We start from the raw sequence: 22,258 nt of genomic DNA, 5'->3' as shown, positions 1-22,258 counted from the left end.
GCATAAAACTTGTGATACAATACTTATGAGTCATGATATTAATTCATGGGCATTTGAGGTATACCCAAAAAAAAAAAAAAATCAATAATTTTACTTTCATGGGTACATTTATTTCCTTAAATATATAAGTCGATATATTCTGTGTAGGGAAAAAAAATCAAAAAAAAAATCGTAAGTTTTAAAATATATATGTGTGCAGAAGAGAGAGAGAGAGAGAGAGAGAGAGAGAGAGAGAGAGAGAGAGAGAGAGAGAGTATCTAATGAGGTATATTATAAAGTTGTTATTATCCAACTACATGTATAATCGCAACTCTGTAGCCAATCAACAAACGGAAGAGATCTGTCAGTTAAAATAAGGATGTATATATATCTTTACATTTAAAAATGAAATGGTTAGAACTCAATTCACTTCAGAAATTAATTTCACATTCACAATATAGACTGGTTTATTTCTCTCGCAGACACTTGCATTGACAGCAGGCCAGGTAATTACCGAGACTGAAATACCCCGGGTGCGGATAGTGTAATGTCCTCTGCAATGGCATTTTTTTCTTGAATAGTCAATTTTGAATTTGTTTTTAAAAAATATTTTTTTATAGTGGACAGTGAAACAGTTTGATCTCGGCTACAAGCCATGGGACCCGGTCACTGTTTGTTTCTAGCAATGGTTTGGACAGGTAAGCATCTATTTTTAAATTATAACCATGAAAAAGGATCGGATGAATATTTACTGAAAGTTACAGAAGTCAGATATCTTATAAATAAAAAAATAATATCAAACTCTCATCAAATACATTGTTTCTTTGTTTAAAATTAGATGATTCCAAGTTCTAATGAATATTTATTGTATAAATTGTTCTGTATTGTATAAATGTAATTATATTTATTTACAAACGTGTTTATGGTTAGATGATTCCACTATTTTAATCAGTTTTCTGAATAATAAGTCTTCTTGTTTATAAGACTTCCACATACGTTCTTTGAGCTTCAAAGCGTTGCGTAGAATCGTCGAAATGAATGAGTTGTTCAAAATAAAATGGTTCCGCAGAAACGCACAGATACAGTTAATTTCATAGGGCAGTGTCGTACTCTCCATTTCAGATTTCAGAACATCCATCGTATCCAAATACATGCCCATTTATTCATGATAAGCGCTCAATTTTAACCGACTAATTAATTTCTGGGTTTTTTTTCCCCCGACTTTATATTTTTGCTTAAGAAATTTAAAGTCACCTATATCATTATTTAGTTATTTTGTTAAAGATCAGAATTGCATATCTACATGTAAATATCAAAATTATTGTCGACTAACTTCCTTATTCCTTACTAAATATATATATTATTTATACTTCATTATAAGTACCCAATTCCGCCGTTTTGAATCAAATAGCGAAAACCTACAGGATAAAAGATATAATATTAAGGTGGCTCTATACACCACTTTTTGATGACGCAGTACGCAAAAAAGTATATCTGGAAGCATGCAATTCCGGTACTGGCTGATTTATACTGAGGCGAATTGTATGGGGACCGCTCTTTTGAAAAATTTGTTAAATGAATAGATTTAATTTGATAATTGAAAAATTTATTACTTACAAGTAATGTGGTATGTGACAACTACACGTTGTGTGGTATTATTTATCGAAATAAAAGTTATGTTTTGGGGAAATACTAAAAAAAATTGCAATAATAACATTTTTGAATGTTAAGAAGTGTTATATTTTTTTTTATGTGTCCGAAGGAAATATCCATTATATGACAAAAAAATTTCTCTCAATTTGTTAATAGCTGTCGTTTTAAAAAAATATTATACAAAAACACGAAAAAACATTAAAAAATTCTTTAAAAATTCCTATAGTATCCCTATCATCATTTTAATATTTGAAAAGTATATGTTTTGTGGTCTTCTATTGAAAATTTGAATAAACTGTGTGTGTATAGAGCCACCGTAAAAATAATACCGTAATAACGAAAGCGAGATTTTTGAAACTGTGATGGGCGCTTTTCGCAGGTGAACGTGAATATTCATTCTAGATCTACAGTATGCAGAATACAAAAAAATATTCGTGGGTTCATTGTCCACTCTTGATAAACATTCGCTTACACATTTACTTCTTTCTTTTGAATGACGAAGAAATGTCAACTATTTATTTTACACGTATACAAAAAGTATGAACCCGCACAATTTCATATAAAACATTTATTTAAGAAAAATGATGAGTGACGAGGGTGAAATATACAAAATAACTCACCACATGTTTAGAAGTGAGAAAATCGCACAATGACGGGTCTTGTTGTGCGTGCAGGTGCGACCCACACTTCTCTCAGTGGCGGAGTTATGAATTTTTAATTGAAATTTTAAAGGATTTGTATAAAAATATCCTGCTTCGTTATCAGTTGTTAATTCGTTTCATAGAAAATTCATTTGAACGACCGTCAAGTTTAGGGTAGATGAAATTAACTTCAGTATCCAACCGCATATGTTTTTATTCTCTCACTATGACAACCGGAATGTTATCCCGATTTTATTATTTTCCGATTTTTTTTCTGCGCCGTTTAGGGACATAATTGACACAACTGAACCAAAGTATACATAAATGCATTTACAAAAGACCTTAATTACATGTACATGTTTTTTTAATGCACAACACAATTGGATAAAAGGCGTTAACGTTTGTAACCTATCTATATTTTTACCTTAATTACCTTAAAATTCAATGGGGTGCATCGCGTAAATATTTGCAAGTGTAATTGGGTCTATGTGATGTTCAATTTTAATCCACAAAACCACAGAATATATTGCTTTAAAAGTTAGAAAAAAAACGAGGCTAAGTACTCGTGGCAATTGTATAGATTTTTAAACTCCAACATTAAAGAGTTGAATTCTATAAGCATATAAACAAGAGTTCAAACAATAATTTTACGTATAAATAATGCAAGTGGATTTTACTCAGTTTAATTGTCAATTAAATAACACTAACCTTAATTATTTTCAAATAAAATATTGTGGAATGACAATGCGTAAAACTGCTAAAGGTCTATCAAATATAGATGTACTGATAACAAAATTTAAACAACATATATATTCTTCGGATAGATTTAATCAATGTATTCAAAAGTCAAACTTATACTTTTATGTACCAATGTTGTAGTTAACAATCAAGTCCTTTTAACATTAATAAAAATCCTCAAGTTCTTATTTGGTGTTTATTAAGATGTGGACCTTAATCTTTTAAGTCTTGAACCAATTCATCAACGTTTTGGCTTGAAAACCCAGCAATTGCACGAATCTGGGTCAAAATCTGTAGAATTCTAAGATACATACTTTGGGCAAGCAGAATACACAATCGTTATAGACGACTTGATTTCATTAATTAGACCAGCTCTCCATACTTTCATTTACAGTTTTCATTCATTATGATCAATAAGTCCCAATTTTTTTTTCATTTTAAAGAAAATTAATACTTCATTTTAGTAGCATGCAATACTCGAGAAGATAAGTAAATGGTAAGCATTTTATAAACTATTCCAAACTCAAAATGAAATGTAAATATATTAATTTTATTTTCAATATTTCATTCCAGTAATAATGTGTCATTTAAAAAAAAAATGATATGAGAATCTTGAGAGGATCTTTAATAATATATAGGAAGCTTTTCATACAAAATATTGCCACTAAGTGGTTTTTGATGGCCAGAAAAATTAAAATGAAATTTGTGTCCTTCTACCAAAAAAAAGGGATTAGAGTTTTGAGACCTTGTTGTGAATGAGTTAATTATGAACCCGTGTCGAGCGATGTATGCATGTCATTAGCCCGGAACTTACAGGTAATCGGTGAGGGTTAGGGGGGTGATATGGACCGCCCCACAGGCATTGAATTACGATTACTTGCAAACAAACGTTCTGAATTAGTGTATATGCCCCTTTTGTTGAAGACCTTAGAGAGCAGTTATTCATGTTTTGACAGACTTTCAATTCGTAACAAATAGAAATTTTGTATTGATACATCACAAATAAGCCATGTTACTGTGTAGCCAACAGCGGACACAGACTGCAGGTTCCGTCAATTCAGTTAATTGCGCGCATGTTTTCAAATACATGTACTACATTGAAATCCCCAAATTAATGACTCTGTAAGTTTACAGAGATTTTGAATTACCAATTCTTAAAACATTGCTAAAAAGAAACATTCGAAGGTATCAAAGGGGAAAATGGGTCGAGAATTAATAGGGGGAAAATTCTGTTCAAATTTAAACACAGAATGGGGCTCTTTACAGAGGTTTGCCCATAAATGTGCACGTGGAATTTGACCTTCACACTTAATTCAAACCTTTGACCGATGTCTTATTGCCTTTTTATACACACAAAATATCGATGCTTGTAAAACGACAATTTATATGAAGATAAATTAAATGCAGGTTAACGCAAACATTTCCAGATTAAAGTGGGGCCCACGGATTGTCCCATTATAATATGTTGTCCTTCTCTCTATCTCCCACTCTGTTCCCATCACATCTCAAATCAATAAAAACGTCTCGCCGTATTCAACCCGCTTACGATGCTTCATTTTATTGGAATCTTTAACGTTTGAAAGATGGTAATCTCCAACGACAAAAACATCATTGGTGTAAGATGTATTTTGAAATTGTTGAGATTCCCAAACACCATGAGGCCTGGAATCTTTTCTAAATGAAATACAATTTGCGATGGCGAGATTCATGATAACAAATTGTACACTGTTTGCTGTAGGAGCCTTATCAGCCATAGCGAGTGCGGACCAAAGACAGAAAAGAGCGGTGAGTCAAACGTTTAATATCACAGTAATAATATTTGCGTTTATAATAATAACAATAATGATTCATTCATTCATTTTAATATGTTATTCCTTTTTTTCATATCGTACATGAAATGTATATGGTTTTAAATGTATATTGAATGAAATTTTTGTTTATTAAATTTTTTTTTTATTAAAAATAGATAGTTTTGGTCCTAACTACTGTAGAAGCAGAAATATTCGTTGAGGACTTAATTTCGTTATTTTCGTTGGCCGTAAAAATCAACGAAATTAAATCCATGACGAATTTTCAACTAACGTATTAATGAATACAGAGGGAATACGATATGACGGAATTTTATTTGGTTAAAAAACAACGAAATTTTGATCCAACGAAAATATGTGCTTCTACAGTATGTCGAGTGTAATTTTGCATGTATACAAGAGTGTATACATATACGTGCAAACATTGCCTTTAGAATTTCATTCAGTAAATAGAAGTTTACCTGAGTCAGTCTGATTGGAAACAAATAATTACTTATTTTTATCTATCAACATACGTGTACCTTTTTAAAACATACACAGCATTGAAACGGGGATTATTTTCGTTTCTACACTTTGGTAGATTTTTGTTTAAAAAGAAAATCCATATGAATGGATTGAAGTACCGGTAAATAAACATGCATAATGTAAATGGTGTAAAACTAATCCGAAACGCTATATATATATCTTGCCATGGAATTTTCTTATTTTTTAGTTCTTTAATTGCCAGTAATAAAACATACATGTTCATAGTTTTTTTTTTTATAAAAAAAACCCAGAATATCATCTCATGTGGAGAACTGTTCAATATTCTTACGTATACCCATTGGTCATGCGAATTTTTCACAGGCTATCTTTACTTTTACGCAAAAAATACTGTTCGTGAATTATCATAGTTATAACATTTTATATGAAACCTTAATTTTCATTGTGATCTAATGTCCTTGGTCCTATGAGAAACAATCTGCATTTACTAATATTCGTGAATAAATGTTATCAAGGAAAAAAACCCGTTATTAAATGTACATACTTGTATTTTTGTATTGTTTACAGCTTCGGTGCCCAGCAAAGTATCAAGTCATACCCAATCACTCGGCTTGTCTCGAGAAATCGTCGATGGCCAGCAATTCAGGTGAGTTATCATTGATCACATTCTCTGGAAGGGAGGGTGGTGGGTTGTGTATGGGCAGCCACCTTAAGAATAAAAATAAACTTGCGAAATTCACATAATTTCAGTTTTATATTTTAATAAGCTGTGTAATATATGACAATTAACTATATAAATACCATTTCTAACCTCAAGCGTTCAAAGTTCCCGGTACGTTTGGGCAGTTTGAGAGGTCAGTAATTTAATGCTGCAATCCATAGTGTATTGCATACTATCTACAATTAAATCTACAAATTATAAAGGTAGCATTGAACACACATCATACTTTGTGTGGGTTTTTTAAAATTTAAAAACAAAATAAATATGTATCAGCATAAAGCTGTGTTTGAATATATTTCCTCGGAAAATTGACTTGAACCCTTTGATGAAAATAAACAAGACAAAGTTAGTATGCATTGTTATTCAAATTAATTTTCTCGGAGTCGAAAATATCTTTTGTATAGCGTATAGCGGTCATTTACGTAGATTTATATCCTCCTAATCATCGTCATTATCAAAAGATAATATGGAATACATTTGTAGTATATTACTAATATATAGTTTAGTTTCTATGAATATTAAATCAAAAGTTTCAATAGAAAGATTTTAAACATGTACGACTGATCATTGTGTTGTCTGACAAAGTAAATGCTATTTACATCACACTATACAGGTGTCATTGAGGCCGACAAAACAACCATTGTTGACTCGCACAATTCTTACCGCGCTGGGGTTGTTCCCACCGCAGTTCTTATGTACAAGATGGTGAGTATTTTTTCAACGGGTATTAAACATTGTGTGACTAATTTCAGTTATCCTGGTAAACCCGTTTTGAAAATATGTAATTTAATTAATTTCTATCTTTGTTTTGTGGACAGGAATGTTACATTCAAATTAATATTTTAATACTTTAAAGATTTGATTTACAAACAGAATATTTTGGACAGAAAGAATTAATTTGGTCAAATTGGAATAAATAATTATATAAAATGATAATAGATAACGTTTTAAACTTATAGTATTGGGATGATGAAATAGCCATGATCGCACAGAACTACGCTGACGCCTGTAAGGGTCTCGTTCATGATAGCGGACGACAGCGGAGTATTCCGGGTGAGTGAATCGAACACAGCTTTCTGTGTCATGCAATGGGGTAGTGAATCGAACACAGCTTTCTGTGCGAACACAGCTTTCTGTGTCATAAAGTGGGGTGGTGAATCGAACACAGCTTTCTGTGTTATACAGTGGGGTAGGGAATCGAACACAGCTTTATGTGTCATGTTTGCTAGTAGTTGGGTAAATGAAAAAAAAATCAATTATGTCATTTTATGATAATGTTGGAATTATTGATAACGGAATCAATTACGACATTGTTCTGTTTGGTTACAATGACGTCAGTTTGACGTATCGGACAGACGAACACAGTTGTTTTGACTGCTGTACGTCATTTCGATGTCACTGAAAGGTTTGCTCGATTGTATTCACAAAAAATATGCAATTCGAACACAATCCTGTAGACGCATGTGTCTTGAGTATGAATATATCGAACACTCTCTAGCTTTCTATCTGTTTTAAAAATTTCCTAATCAAGCAAATCATTTTTACCACCTTAAGCGCATATAAAATGTTATATCAATACAGCCATTTTATGTACATGTATAAGATAAAATCAATATACTCAATCATTTCTATTTTTTCTCAGTCCTTGGCGAATGGATAATGGTTTATATGAGATATGCACCCGCTGAACTCAATTAGACAGGCAATCCATGCATGGATGCGATGATTTTATTATCGGCGAGTCGACTATTGATTTAAGTAAATTGGGTATTAGAGAAAGCAATCATGGCCTTGTAAAAAAAAAAAGGGGGGGGGTCATTTCAGAGTGCTATAAAGTGGAGGCGCATAATCTAATAAAAGTGAAATTTTGGGGTTTTTTTCAATTAAAAATAATACAGTTAATTGAATTTTTAGCAAATTCTCTATCAGATTTACATAATTAGCATTGCCGTTGTAATACAGAAAACCGCTCAGTACGAATGAATATAAGAATCAATCCATGACTATGTTTAGGATAACCTTAGCCAAGCAATAATAACATTTACATACCCCGATATACACTCAACAAAAATTCTAAGTGTTCACTTTGATAAATAGAATAATTTGAAAATTACGAGATAAAATAATGTGAAATTTTCAACATTTCGTAACTGATTTTTTCATCAATAGCACAGATAAAATAAAACAACAACGATTGAAATCAACTACCCGTGACGAAACGTCAAAACACTAAATTGGTATTTTTCTGCAAGTGCTTCATTAATATGATTGACAATATTTTTTTATTGATATTAGTCTGTGGCGAATGTTTAAAAAGAACCACACTTAACATGGCCAAAATGTTCATTGATAAAACAGCCATAGCCGTTGGAATATTGGTGTCTGCATTCTTTCTACGACACATTGTACTCATTTTAAATTTGCTAACATTTATTTTGTACCCGACATTGTTTTAAATATTAAGCAATCGGAAGAAAACGTCATTCTTATATTTTTTTCTCTTCCATAAGTGTATCGTCATTTCCATCTGCAACTTTTAAAAAACAATACAAAAGCTCTGAGCGAAATTCAACCAAACCTGAAGTATTTGGGATATATAGCAAAGGTCTAGGTCTCGGGTCGCAACCAGAGGTCAAGGTCAATGCATCGTTCTTAACTTTTTGAAAGTTAAGTGGAAATCAGTCACCCGACGACAAGACAAAAAAATGTGCTTATTTCGTATAGGAAATACATTAAAATGGGTGAACATTAAGCTGAAGTTTTGTTGAGTGTAGGTGACTTAAAGGAAGACGGGTCCATATGACGAACTTTAACTCATATATTACTGGAGGTAGAAAATTGTGACAGATTGTCCTTAACAAGCTACAATGCAAAGCCACTTTAATTAAAACAATTATGATTACAGAAACTAAAATGGAGATCGTTGGTTTGTAGGTCGATTTTCTGTGGGACAGAACTTAGCTGCAGGAGACTATGACGTCGGCTGGGGCAATATCGTTAAACTGTGGTATGACGAGGTGAAGGATTTCACAATGAACGGTACCAATAACTTCGGCCGTGTGGGTCACTATACACAGGTACCTATACATTGTATATAACATGCAAGGAACGTATTTTTCGACACATTTTTAACAGTTGAACCTTTGTTGTTTTTATTTATACTGACACATCATATTATTTAATCTTAAAATAGTTGAAGATACTGAAGAACAATTTAATGGATCATACACATCTGTAGTGACATAACTTTAAAAGTAATGATTGAATAACCGCCATAAATCATTGATATTGCTCGATAACGACGTAGAAGATGATTTTGATGTTGCTGCTGATAATGACGATGATTATGCTGATCAAATAGCAGCTTAGAAGATGATTATCATAGCATTGGTGTAAATGTTGATGAAAAATCTATTAAATAATAGAGATGATAATTCCTATCTGACAGTGATTATATTTTTCACATAGGTTGTGTCTGCCAACTCCATCTTAATCGGATGTGGATTTGCACTGTGTGGAACAACAAGGAATTACGTTTGTAACTATGGACCAGCGTACGTCTTGTACCTAATTATATAGATGCCGACCCAGTGGCGTCGGAAGCAAATTGAAAGGGGGAGGGGGGCTAGACTTATAAGAAATCTTGACATGCAAATAAAAAATTCAAAAATGCCCCCCGGTTCCGACGCCCATGCAAACACCATAATTTCAGTTGCACCATTGCAGTTATGAGACCACATCTGTTCAATGCTTAAATATAGGGCTAGATTCTATATTAAGGCGATGTCCATGGATCGTAGCTTGTAACCCCTAGAGAAAATAAAACTATGCTCATCAGGGCTATCATGGCTATACCCGGCGCTCAAAGCCATTAAGTAGTGCTAATTCTTCGTCGTATCAGATTTTACTGCGAGAATGAATTCAAGATTGTATCAAAAAGACCTCGTAACTTTCAGCTCTTAGACTGAGAGAGGGACAGCTGCTACATGTTTTATCCGTTTTTGTAAGATCGATCATAAGGACAGGTTCCCGACGTTATATTTTTCTGATTACAAAAAATAAATTCCCTAGTTCCTATGAACATTAGGTAGGGAGGGGGTTTATTTTTTATAATGAGAAAAAAAAACATTAGGCATTTGTGGTTGTAAGAAGCAAATATTGTTAAATTTGTACATTGCGTGTGATATTGAATTTATTAATCAAATATCCTACACACATTTGATGTTTACAATGTATTTTGAAATTGACTTCAAAACAGTTCACATTAACAGTGCAATTTAAATAGTTGCATTCAAAACTGACTATTATCTTCACAGCGGCAACATGGACTATAACAACCCTTACCTAGCCGGAACGGCCTGCAGTGGATGTACAGGGTCCTGCTCTGGGGATCTGTGTGGTAAGATTCTCTTCTCTGGGGGTCTATGTAGTAAGATTCTCTGCTCTGGGGATCTGTGTGGTAAGATTCTCTGCTCTGAGAATCTATGTGGTAGGATTCTCTGCTCTTGGGATCTGTGTGGTAAGATTCTATTCTCTGGGGGTCTATGTAGTAAGATTCTCTGCTCTGGGGATCTGTGTGGTAAGATTCTCTGCTCTGAGAATCTATGTGGTAGGATTCTCTGCTCTTGGGATCTGTGTGGTAAGATTCTATTCTCTTGGGATCTGTGTGGTAAGATTCTCTTCTCTTGGGATCTATGTGGTAAGATTCTCTGCTCTAGGGATCTATGGTGTACGATTCTCTGTTCTGAGGATCTATGTGGTAAGATTCTCTGATCTGAAGATCTATGGGGTAAGATTTTCTGCTCTGGAGATCTATGTGGTAAGATTCTCTGATCTGAAGTTCTATGTGGTAAGATTCTCTGCTCTGGGGATCTATGTGGTAAGATTCTCTGCTCTAGGGATCTGTTTGGTAAGATTCTCTTCTTTTGGGATCTATGTGGTAAGATTCTCTGCTCTGGGGATCTATGTGGTAAGATTCTCTGCTCTAGGGATCTATGTGGTAAGATTCTCTGCTCTTGGGATCTGTGTGGTAAGATTCTCTTCTCTTGGGATCTATGTGGTAAGATTCTCTGCTCTTGGGATCTATGTGGTAAGATTCTCTGCTCTTGGGATATATGTGATAAATTTCTCTTCTCTTGGGATCTATGTGGTAAGATTCTCTGCTCTGAAGATCTATGTGGTAAGATTCTCTGCTCTGGGGATCTATGTAGTAAGATTCTCTGCTCTGGGGATCTATGTTGTAAGATTCTCTGCTCTAGGGATCTGTGTGGTAAGATTCTCTTCTCTTGGGATCTATGTGGTAAGATTCTCTGCTGTGGGGATCTATGTGGTAAGATTCTCTGCTCTAGGGATCTACTAGTATGTGGTAAGATTCTCTGCTCTTGGGATCTGTGTGGTAAGATTCTCCTCTTGGGACATATGTGGTAAGATTCTCTGCTCTGGGGATCTATGTGGTAAGATTCTCTGCTCTTTGGATCTGTGTGGTAAGATTCTCCTATTGGGATATATGTGGTAAGATTCTCTGCTCTGGGGATCTATGTGGTAAGATTCTCTGCTCTGAGAATCTATGTGGTAAGATTCTCTGCTGTGGGGATCTATGTAGTAAGATTCTCTGCTCTGGGGATCTATGTTGTAAGATTCTCTGCTGTGGGGATCTATGTGGTAAGATTCTCTGCTCTAGGGATCTATGTGGTAAGATTCTCTGCTCTTGGGATCTGTGTGGTAAGATTCTCTTCTCTTGGGATCTGTGTGGTAAGATTCTCTGCTGTGGGGATCTATGTGGTAAGATTCTCTGCTCTAGGGATCTATGTGGTAAGATTCTCTGCTCTGGGGATCTGTGTGGTAAGATTCTCCTCTTGGGATATATGTGGTAAGATTCTCTGCTCTGGGGATCTATGTGGTAAGATTCTCTGCTCTGAGAACCTATGTGGTAAGATTCTCTGCTCTGGGGATCTATGTTGTAAGACTCTCTGCTCTAGGGATCTATGTGGTAAGATTCTCTGCTCTTGGGGTCTATGTGGTAAGATTCTCTGCCCTGGGAATCTGTGTGGTAAGATTCTCTGCTCTGGGGATCTGTGTGGTAAAATTCTCTGCTCTGAAGATCTATGTGGTAAGATTCTCTGCTCTGGGGATCTATGTGGAAAGATTCTCTGCTCTGGGGATCTACGTGGTAAGATTATCTGCTCTTGGAATCTGTGTGGTAAGATTATCTGCTCTGAAGATAGATGTGATATGATTCTCTGCTCTGGGGATCTGTGTTGTAATATTCTCTTCTCTGAGGTATATGTGGTAAAATTTTCTGCTGTGGGGATCTATGTGGTAAGATTCTCTGCTCTGGGGATCTGTGTGGCAATATTCTCTTTTCTGGGGTATATGTGGTAAGATTTTCTGCTGTGGGGATCTTTGTGGTAAGATTTTCTGCTGTGGGGTCTATGTGGTAAGATCTATGTGGTAAGATTCTATTCTCTGAGGTATATGTGGTAAGATTTTCTGCTCTGAGGTCTATGTGGTAAGATTTTTTGCTGTGGAGATCTATGTGGTAAAATTCTCTGCTCTGCGGATCTCTGTGGTAAGATTTTCTGCTTTGAGGATCTATGTGGTAAAATTCTCTGCTATTTGGATCTATGTGGTAAGATTTTCTGCTCTGGGGATCTCTGTGGTAAGATTCTCTGCTCTGGGGATCTGTGTGGTAAGATTCTCTGCTGTGAGGATCTATGTGGTAAGATTCTCTGCTGTGAAGATCTATGTGGTAAGATTCTCTGCCCTGGGGATCTGTGTGGTAAGATATTCTGCTCTGAGGTCTATGTGGTAAGATTCTCTGCTCTGGGATATATGTGGTAAGATTCTCTGCTCTGAGGTCTATGTGGTAAGATTCTCTGCTCTGGGGTCTATGTGGTAAGATTTTCAGCTCTGAGGTATATGTGGTACATGTAAGATTCTCTGCGCTGGAGATCTGTGTGGTAAGATTATCTGCTATGGATCTGTGTGGTAAGATTATCTGCTCTGGATCTATGTGTTAAGATTATCTGCTCTTGGGATGTATGTGGTAAGAATCTCTTCTCTTGGGATCTATGTGGTAAGATTCTCTGCTCTTGGGATCTATGTGGTAAGATTCTCTGCTCTAGGGATCTATGTGGTAAGATTGTACCATATATAAGTGTTCAACGTCACAATCATAAACGTATGTGAAAAATTTTCAATAATTCATATTCATCATGTTAAGCGTTAAATATATATTTTTCTTTGCCATTTGCATGCACACTACTCTGTCTGGTTTAAAATTTAAAAAAGAGCATTTTTCGCATGGGCAATGTATATGAGACACTATTTTAAATGTTATGGTTAATGTAATTGAGAACAGTATTATTGGTATGGTTAGCGTATTTGAGAGCATCATCATTGTTATGTTTGATGTAGTTGAGAGCAGCATTAATGGCATGGTATGGTTAATGTATTTGAAAAAAAGCATTATTAGTATGATTAATTTTTTAGACTGTAGTGGAAAAGTTTGTTTGAATGGCGGCACCATGGACCCATCAACCTGCTCTTGTTCCTGTAAAACACCGGCCACCACCTATGTCGGAGACACCTGTCAATGTAAGACGACATGACATAGTAACTAGATTGTAAAACAGCGTCTGTTTAATAGTTAAAGCCTATTCGTGTCGAAAAGTAGGTGAATATCGTCGGCCTACAATTCCCCCCCCCCCCCCAAAAAAAAATAAACTGAAATAAATCTAGCCCCTGAAAAGGCTTTTCATTACTAATAGCTAGCTATTTGAACAATCTGCAAACCACTGTTTGATTTTTTTGTAATAAATCTAATACATGTATACCAGTAATTATATGTAAATGCAAAGGTCAAGAAACACGAAGTTTTGATACTTCACATATTCCACTCAATCTGTTGTTTTACGTCTTATGCCAGATATTACCTCATACCGCGATGTCTATATCGATTCATATTCTGTTCTTTAACACTCATGAATTAAATCTACCACGAGCAATTTATTTTGGTTAAAAACTAAAATGACCGGAATCTTTGGAGCTGTGCAGCAGACAACCTAAGTATATGGTTAACCGTCATGATATGCAAGGTCTGGTGCCTTTACTTAAAAATTAGATTTATTGCCCCTGCATGAGTTAGAGGGTTTTTTTGTATGGATGGGATTCTGTTACAATATAGAGTTAATTTTCGTTCAAACACAATAATGGGAAAAGGCGCTAGAGTAGATACCTCTTTGGTGGGTTTCCGACGATTGATTTTGCCGCGTCCTACATGCATGCAGCTATGCGTACATGTACCTTGTATGGTGTCTGTTAAATCTTTCAGTGAATTGCTCCACTCACACTGACAACCCCGGATGTACGACTCACTACTCACCCAGTCACTGCGATCGGTACATAAACGTACCGGAAGACTGTCCCGCATTGTGCAACGTTTGTCCTTGTGAGTAAACCCCCCAAACTTTATAATATTTACTTGTATTTGTAATTACATGTAATTTATAAAAGTATGAATTTTTTCTTATTAATATAGATTAATCTATATATTTTATATAGTACGATTCTTATAAATGTACACATACACACTTCTTTATCGTTGAAAATTTATTTTATTTCAATGATAGGTGCAGGCATAGACAACATCATTGGTGACGCCTGCATTTTGGGATCTCTAGACAATGGTGGCAACAGATTGGAACCTTTCCAACAATCTTTGTTCCAGATCTCTGCATTGCTTTATCTATTTACTGTTGGATTTTTACATATGTAAATTATTTATTTTCACTTTCTCAAATCTTACATGTAAGCCCCAGTCACACTGTCACGATTTGTCTCAGGAACTGTACCGATTTGTGTGAGGAACTGTTCCGGTTTGTTTAAAGAACTGTTCGGGTCTATCTTAGGCACTGTTCCAATTTGTCTAACAAACTGCTCCGATCTGTCATAAGAACTGTTCTGATTTTTCTAATGTTCGAACTGTTCAAAATGTTCTAAAGAAAACAAAGAAAGGACTGTGTTAATACATAGTGGCTCGTTGGTCTACCCTGAATGAACAGCATAATTCCGACAGCCTTCACAACTGTTTTGATGATGTTGAAAACATTCCCGAGTGATCACGACATCGACAAGATTGAATGTTCTCGTATTCTCTTTTGAGAAGTGGACAGGCATAGCCTACATCCGATGTAGGCTATGCCTGTCCACTTCTCAAAAGAGAATAAATGTTCTCGTTGCTCATTCATTGCTATAACGTAAAAAATATCAAAAAGGCATTGTATTGGGATCTTTGCAAGCCAAGCGTTTTCGGTCCACTCCTCGTTGTGATGGCGACCGTGGCTGAACCCGATCTGATCTCTAGTGTACTAATGATCGGATTTGTAATGATCAGAATTTCGTCATAAAAAGGACGTTTTATCTTATTTCGTTATATTTAGGAAGATATGACAAATATAAATCAGTCTTCCGTACGATTTCGACGACCGTTTTATTCCTTTTTGCATTTCATTTGTTAGTTTCAAGTCCGAATCTATGGAGCAAGGGGATGCCCTTTTGCCATCCCTGTTGGCCCTTTTCTTCAATCTTGTGGTCACTTGTACTGGGCGGAAAAGTGACAGAGTACTCGATTATTTTTAACGTCTTTCACTCTTGATTAAGGTAGAATTCCAGGTCGTGAATAACCATATTGCGATCTTTACGATTCATAGTGCAATTGTGCTTCATCTTTGACAAGTCTTGAGTGATCCGACGTGCCGTAAAGTTCAGTATTCCTGTATTAACATTACGATTTCGTTTGAATAAGTTAATATGAAACACGACATGAAATGGCATAAAAGGCGAGGTGATTTTTGGAAATCGTAGTTATTCCGGGAATGATAGTGGCCTGACGGGATATGTTACCGTAGTTACCCGATTTGAAGGTCGTAGATGATCATGGCTTATTTCGTGAATGTGCGACTGGGGCTTTACCTTGCGTTGTGTTTTATAACTGATGATTAATGCTCTGTAACTAATGCAATATATATTTTTGTTATTAATCATATAGTGTTAATTGTTGCACAATTTGTTTTCACCTTATATTGGTTACACAATGTTTATTAAAAGTTGTTCTTCAATTTATACAGATAGTTGTTTATTTTTCTCTTACCAAAACATTGCATTATTCTAAAACATAAATGAAAATTAATATAATAAATGATAGATTTTATTCTTTTAATTTCTTGTGATGATATACTGTATAAGTAGATTTTAATACATATTTGTAAAAGAATACAGAGTATAAATGCAATACTGACTAGAAATCGGATGTCTTTTCAAGCTTTGCATACATCTGACCATTGTTCAAAGGTATGGTAAATAAAGATGAACTTTCACAACAATTTGGTATTACTTTTATATATATAAACCAGTAATTAAACTCTAAATAAATCTGTATCAAAAGATTTTTCTTTATTTGTCTGGTGAAAGGAACATACACCTATATTAAAAATAAAGATGGTATTTAAACAATTGATATGAAACTTAATAAATCTAAAAAAAAAAATCAAAACTAAGTTGCATTTTTTTCAAGAATGGAATTTAAAATAATGAAAATGAATACAATTTCAAAAAATACTAAAGTAACTTTCTGGTGCATGTTAATTTATTTTTAATTCCTTTCACTAAATTTAATTTGACTGGTGACCTGTCAAGTATTTTCTGTGTGTTTCTTTACCATCATTCCATGAATAAGAATCATACCATTACATGTATTGGTATGATAAAAAAAAAGATTTTTTGGGCAAACTAAAAAGCTGATCCAATTTTGAGAAATGGTATCAAACTACAATGTAAACTCATCATATACATATAAAGAACTTAAAAAATGCAAAAACAAATGAATATTATGCCAAAAATCCAAAATCTATAACAAAACTTTCAAAATACTCTCTATTGGAAAAGTATTTATAAAAAGTACAAATAGCAAAATGATTTTTTTCATTAGTAAAATACCATTAAAATTGCTGGATTGATTTAGGATTTGGAAGACTTGTGTCAACCATACTTTGGCACACAGGGAAATCTTCAACAAAAATTGTGATTCATCAATACCGCAAAACAAAAAAAAATCAGCACAATTATTGAATAATATGTCATCCCTCAGAGAACATATACAATTAACATGAAAAATAAATATCCCAATAAGCAGGAGACATACCGTATACAGGGAAATATCCGCCTACTTTTATGATTGCTCCATTCACCTTTGAGACTGTAAACAGTGGGCAAATTTTTAACTAAAATATTAAATATAGAGAAAACTGCCAAGAAACTTCTCTTTCGCCCAAATTGTGTTAGAGGCGAAATATTTTACATCATGATTGGGCAAATATAGCCCTGTATATAGTATCTCACTAAATGTATTGCACAAACCATGGATTTCAAGCAACCAATAATAAAATTAAGTTACAGGAAATATCAGCCTGTTAACTAAAATTCCTTTTACAAACAATCCCTTCATAGCACTACAGAAGCTCCAAGGCAACCAAAACCTCTCTAGCTACAACAAGCCCTGTAGAAATTTATATGTAGAAGTGCATATATCATATTAAGTGTATATTGCCAATTTCACAAACATCTGAACATATGCTTTTTTAACATGCAAATCTTTTTGCATAGATGATTTTGAGTCATAAAAAATTTGTGTTCATGATATATATATATTTATATAAATTGAAGCCGAGATCTGCCATCATGAGGGTCTGTTCACCTCAGAATGATGCTTGACAAATGCTATTGCAGACAGCTCTTTACAAAACTCTTCCATGACTATGATAGCCTCTAGTTGATTTTGGTCTTCATATCTGTTTAAAACAGAGAAACAATGTAGTTAAGCTGTTATAAAATACACCAGAGAGAGAGAGAGAGAGAGAGAGAGAGAGAGAGAGAGAGAGAGAGAGAGAGATATTGTAAACTGAATACCGGTATATAAGATTGCACAAATTTAGGGAAAGGAGATCATGAATAAAATAAGTTAAAGACTACACATCATTCCCAAATCATGCATTTTTGGCATCATGCTAGTATGAAATAAATTGCATTCTACAAGATTGAAAATTTATGATTATTCTTTCAATCTATGTTGAAAAAATAAACCTTCAAGAGCAAATGTAGACTAAGAATAAAAATCAACCATATGACAATAATGTGGTCACCTCCAAAATATGTAAACAGAGTACATGTATATTGTGAAGCAAGTTGTCATTTAATAGCAGGAAGTTGATGCCTGATGTCAAAAGCTTAATGCAGATAGCAAATATTTGTGCAAGCAGTTGGTGTATACCGGTAATAAAAATTTGTGAGTTTCTCATCATCAATGGAATGTCACCAAAATCATAAGTACATGTATAAGGAAAATGAATTTTCACGTCAACTTCAAAGATTGTATCTTGAGAAAATCCTATAAGGTTATAATAATTTCTTTGAGGCTATAAATGAAACATAAAAGTACACATTTTTTGAGTTTCGGCAAAGAATTCAAAATATTTTCAAATTGCAGGAGAAATTACAACTTTTATTATCATTCTGTATACTGTACCCTGTCAAACCATATTTTAATGACATTTATATCCATCAAAAAAGGTCTTGTGTTGCAAAGAAAGTTGATGTGGTAAAGGACACCAATCACTCAAAAGCCCATCAAACAAATGTTAATCAACAAAGCATTGCCTTCACTGTAACATGTGCTGTCTCCATCCTAAAATGTGTTCACAGACAATGTCTAGACTTAAGTCAAATTATTTTCCTCCATCCAAAGCATTATTTAGTTTCACAAGATAATATAAAGCAGAAACACAAAGGTTGTATCTCTCGAGCTTCCTCTCTGTAAATGCCTCGATATTCCTAGTAACCAGACCCACTGTGTACATACCAATTTGTCCAATATTGTATGTCCTTGAATTTTATTATCAATTGCAAGTACTGTATACTTTTTGGGCTTTGAAGAATTGAAGAAGCAGGGTCAGCATCTGTGATACTTATATCAGTGGGAGAATCTCCAGTAATAGTGATCTCATCAGCAATGGACCCAAACAATGCCAACTCAGTGCAAGGCTTGTAATGGTGCTACCCTGTTCCCATATATACCAGAAGGAATGGTGCTAAGCCACAACAGAGTGAAAATAGGACTTACCCCTGGCAGAACTTAGGCCTGGGCCGCAGGCTACAGGTAAGTTAGAGGATATACACAGGTATAAATATCATACATGATTATATGGTTTATTGCATTGTTAGCTTCTAATCCCAGTATCACTAATCTTACTGTGTTACAAAAAAATGAATGAATGATATATACGTACATGAAAATACATGTTTAAAATATACATGGCAGCAAGATAGGACCTATTTACTACATAATATACTGGTTAGTTGTTAGTAAAGAGGACAAGAATTCAATAGTCTTGCAATATTCCTCTTGCATGCAATATGGGGTCCTTTAATGTAGCTATATATGATATTGTCTGAATACACTAGTATAGTACTATGTGAATAAAGAGAGACCTGGTCTGATATCTGGTGGTTTTTCTGTATGGATTTTTACTTCAAGTCAAAAAGAACACAGTTATATTCAATCATAACATGCTTATCATTCACTATAACATAATACATAGTCATTCCAAATCCACGATGCACAAAATAAATATGATATGAAGTATATGAAGGAAAATCTAAATCATAACCTATTTTTTTGTCATGCTTAGTTTCCCCGTATAATATTCAAGCTCAAGTTGTTGTTTTTTTTTTTTCATGCCCTGATTTACAGTTCATGGATAAAATTTAGTATGAAGGACTTGAGTTAAATCTCTCTAATAAAGATTCTTGATTATAATTAATTTCAATTTATATTCTTTTATACATTCAGATTGAATCTCTTGAAATCATTTTCTGTATTTATATTCAAGCTAAATTTCTTAACATCAGTCAATAACTTACAATTAAAGAACGTTTTATTACACATGGAAGTTAAAACTAGTTCTCACCGATGAAGATTTGTACTGGTTCCCATCAGCTGACGGCGGACATTGACCAGCTGTTGGCTGAGGTCACTCTGAGCGTGAAGTTTGTTTCTAATTTCACTGGACAGCTGAAGTATGCAACCAAACGCAGTTTTACATTGTATGCTTGAAACCATATCAACTTTACATCATCCCATCTCAGTTTATCTCATTAATTCTGTTTTGAATATTAATCACATCCGCCATAGTTCATCTTCATCTTAATGAAGTATCATACTAGCATATTCCACTCAATCATTTCTTAATTTGTAGAATTCATTTTATTCCAATCATGTCTGTGTCTCATTTTTTCATTTCCTTTTAATATAATACCAATTCTAATAAATCAATGAAAAAATCTTAAACTCAAATGACAACAAATAAAGTTAGCTGAAAGATCCCCTGGATGTTACCTTCTGGAAGACTGCAAAGAGAGTTCTAGTTCCATCAGTGACTGGAAGAAAGGGGTCAAGCAGGTACTCCGTGAGGTTAGGGTGGGGGAGGAGAGCCAGCCTCGCTACCACAGAGGTCAGCTGAAGGTTGACTGGGTAACTCTGTAAAACATGTCATATATTTAGCGATGAGCATTTTAATAGCAAATGCTATTTTCTACCATGGTAGAATATTGTAATATTATGCTTATGAACAACGGAAAGAAGTTAATGAACGAGTTTTTGATTGGCTGTCTTCCCCATCGAAAATGCACAACACATTAACAAATACTTTATTTTTACCTAAAAATCATGTGTCTAAATGTTTTTCAGTTTTTATTAAAAATTAAAAATTGATTTATTTTTTTTTTCTTTTACAAAGGCAATAATGTTTATTTTATGCTCTGTCAAAAGTAAACTAGTACATACTCATTTGTAGACTAGCGGAGAAAGATTTTTTCTTAACCTGCTTCGAAATGAGTCAAAAGACCATGTAACACAATATCAAAACACTAAAATATCAATGATAAACTGTGAACTAAAACAACAAATAAAATGATCAGTTACACAGAACATAATTTGGAAGACTTTGCTGGAGCTATATTCACCTGTTCCAGTAAGTGAGACATCTTATCCAGTAGCATTCTCAGGAAGGCCCCCTCGTAAAAGTCGTCCATCACGAAGCGTTTGATGACCACTGGTTCTTTGGGCCAAGACCAGGGGTCTGTCATCTCACATATGTGGCGGTACTACAAAGTTGAATTACATGTACATTTATTCACCTAAAATTTCTGTATATACAGTATAGAGCTTAAAACAAAAATTCAAAAACTTCAGTTGTTTGTTTTTTTCTTAGCTTGCCAATAAATTTTAACTTGGCCGATTATGTCATAAACTATTCATGTACATGTATTTTGAAAATAGTACATTAATGGGTAAAGAAATTCAAGAGGCATTTCAGATATTCTAAATAAAAAGTGCTGTGACAAGTTGGGACAAATCTCATACATCATATCTGTGAGGTTTTTTTAGGATACAAATTTGCAAAAAAAAACATGTACATGTAAATCTATTGTAAAACCATTTTTTTTTTTTTGGACAAGACATTTTTTCAATTTGAATTTTAAAGCACACAACAGTTGATACAAATCAAAAATGATAATAGTTTAATTAAGTATGCACTAATTTTTCTCGTCTTACAGTATATTTTTTGTGACATAAAAATTATTGAGAAAATTAGGAAAAATAGATCAGCACAGAATAACCCTAGCATATGGTTTTACATGGAAAGACATCCTTTCATCAAAATGTCTGCAATTACAAAGTTTCAGTCCTCCAACTGACTGACATAAGAAACTGGTTGTCATCTGTACCTGTTTATGAGCATCTCGTAAATACATGTCATATCCACTATCAGCTGTTTGGTAGCTAGATTTCAACTGCTCTGGTAATAAGGCAAGGAAACTACAAAATAATTCTTATTTATCATTGAAATCATATCATGTACAATGAAAAAGATACAATCTATATAAAACATCCTAGATGATACAACATTACCCTAATCCAATACGTAACCCAGGGTTGTCTCCAAAAATTGAAGTAGAAGAAGGAAATAAACAAGTAGAAGGGGTGTCTGGGGGTCTAGCTTATAGCTAGATTTTGTTTGAAATGCATTAATAGCCGGGTAAGTAAGGCATTATAGGCAGAGGAATTCCCCCCCCCCCCCCCCCCCCCCCCCCCGGGTCTTAGAGACAACCCTGTAACCATA

At 34.2% G+C, this 22,258-nt stretch overlaps 2 protein-coding genes across 6 annotated transcripts in view; one reads left to right on the top strand and one right to left on the bottom strand.

The window, feature by feature from the left end:
* The first annotated feature begins 156 nt into the window (after window positions 1–156).
* LOC105342088 (cysteine-rich venom protein latisemin) lies at window positions 157–16,775 on the top strand. 2 transcript variants are annotated; one of them, XM_066069786.1, is made up of 12 exons: window positions 157–171; window positions 600–677; window positions 4,750–4,796; window positions 5,870–5,948; window positions 6,637–6,728; window positions 6,983–7,076; window positions 8,958–9,100; window positions 9,492–9,577; window positions 10,340–10,422; window positions 13,515–13,619; window positions 14,356–14,472; window positions 14,654–16,775. In XM_066069786.1, the coding sequence occupies exons 2-12, from the start codon at window positions 635–637 to the stop codon at window positions 14,797–14,799; spliced, it is 1,035 nt and encodes a 344-aa protein (XP_065925858.1). In that variant the 5' UTR covers window positions 157–171; window positions 600–634; the 3' UTR covers window positions 14,800–16,775. The 2 variants fall into 2 exon arrangements, with proteins under 2 accessions (XP_065925858.1, XP_065925857.1); XM_066069785.1 differs by lacking the exon at window positions 157–171 and adding an exon at window positions 415–485.
* Window positions 16,213–22,258, bottom strand: part of LOC105342089 (FHF complex subunit HOOK interacting protein 2A) — a 20,304-nt gene continuing 14,258 nt past the window's right edge. For 2 of the 4 annotated variants that reach the window (XM_011448920.4, XM_066069784.1), the window contains exons 13-18: window positions 21,864–21,954; window positions 21,099–21,239; window positions 20,473–20,613; window positions 20,045–20,148; window positions 19,566–19,604; window positions 16,213–17,869 (exon numbers count right to left, since the gene is read on the bottom strand). In XM_011448920.4, the coding sequence (XP_011447222.3) occupies window positions 17,758–17,869; window positions 19,566–19,604; window positions 20,045–20,148; window positions 20,473–20,613; window positions 21,099–21,239; window positions 21,864–21,954 (628 nt within the window). In that variant the 3' untranslated portion in view covers window positions 16,213–17,757. Of the gene's footprint in view, window positions 17,870–19,197; window positions 19,228–19,565; window positions 19,605–20,044; window positions 20,149–20,472; window positions 20,614–21,098; window positions 21,240–21,863; window positions 21,955–22,258 lie in introns of all 4 variants that reach the window. The other 2 variants (XM_011448921.4, XM_011448922.4) reach the window with 2 other exon arrangements.

Source organism: Magallana gigas, chromosome 8 (assembly GCF_963853765.1).
Source record: "Magallana gigas chromosome 8, xbMagGiga1.1, whole genome shotgun sequence".
NCBI lineage: Eukaryota > Metazoa > Mollusca > Bivalvia > Ostreida > Ostreidae > Magallana > Magallana gigas.
Note: the sequence above shows the minus strand (reverse complement) of the source record. Positions and strands in the feature narration are given on the sequence as shown.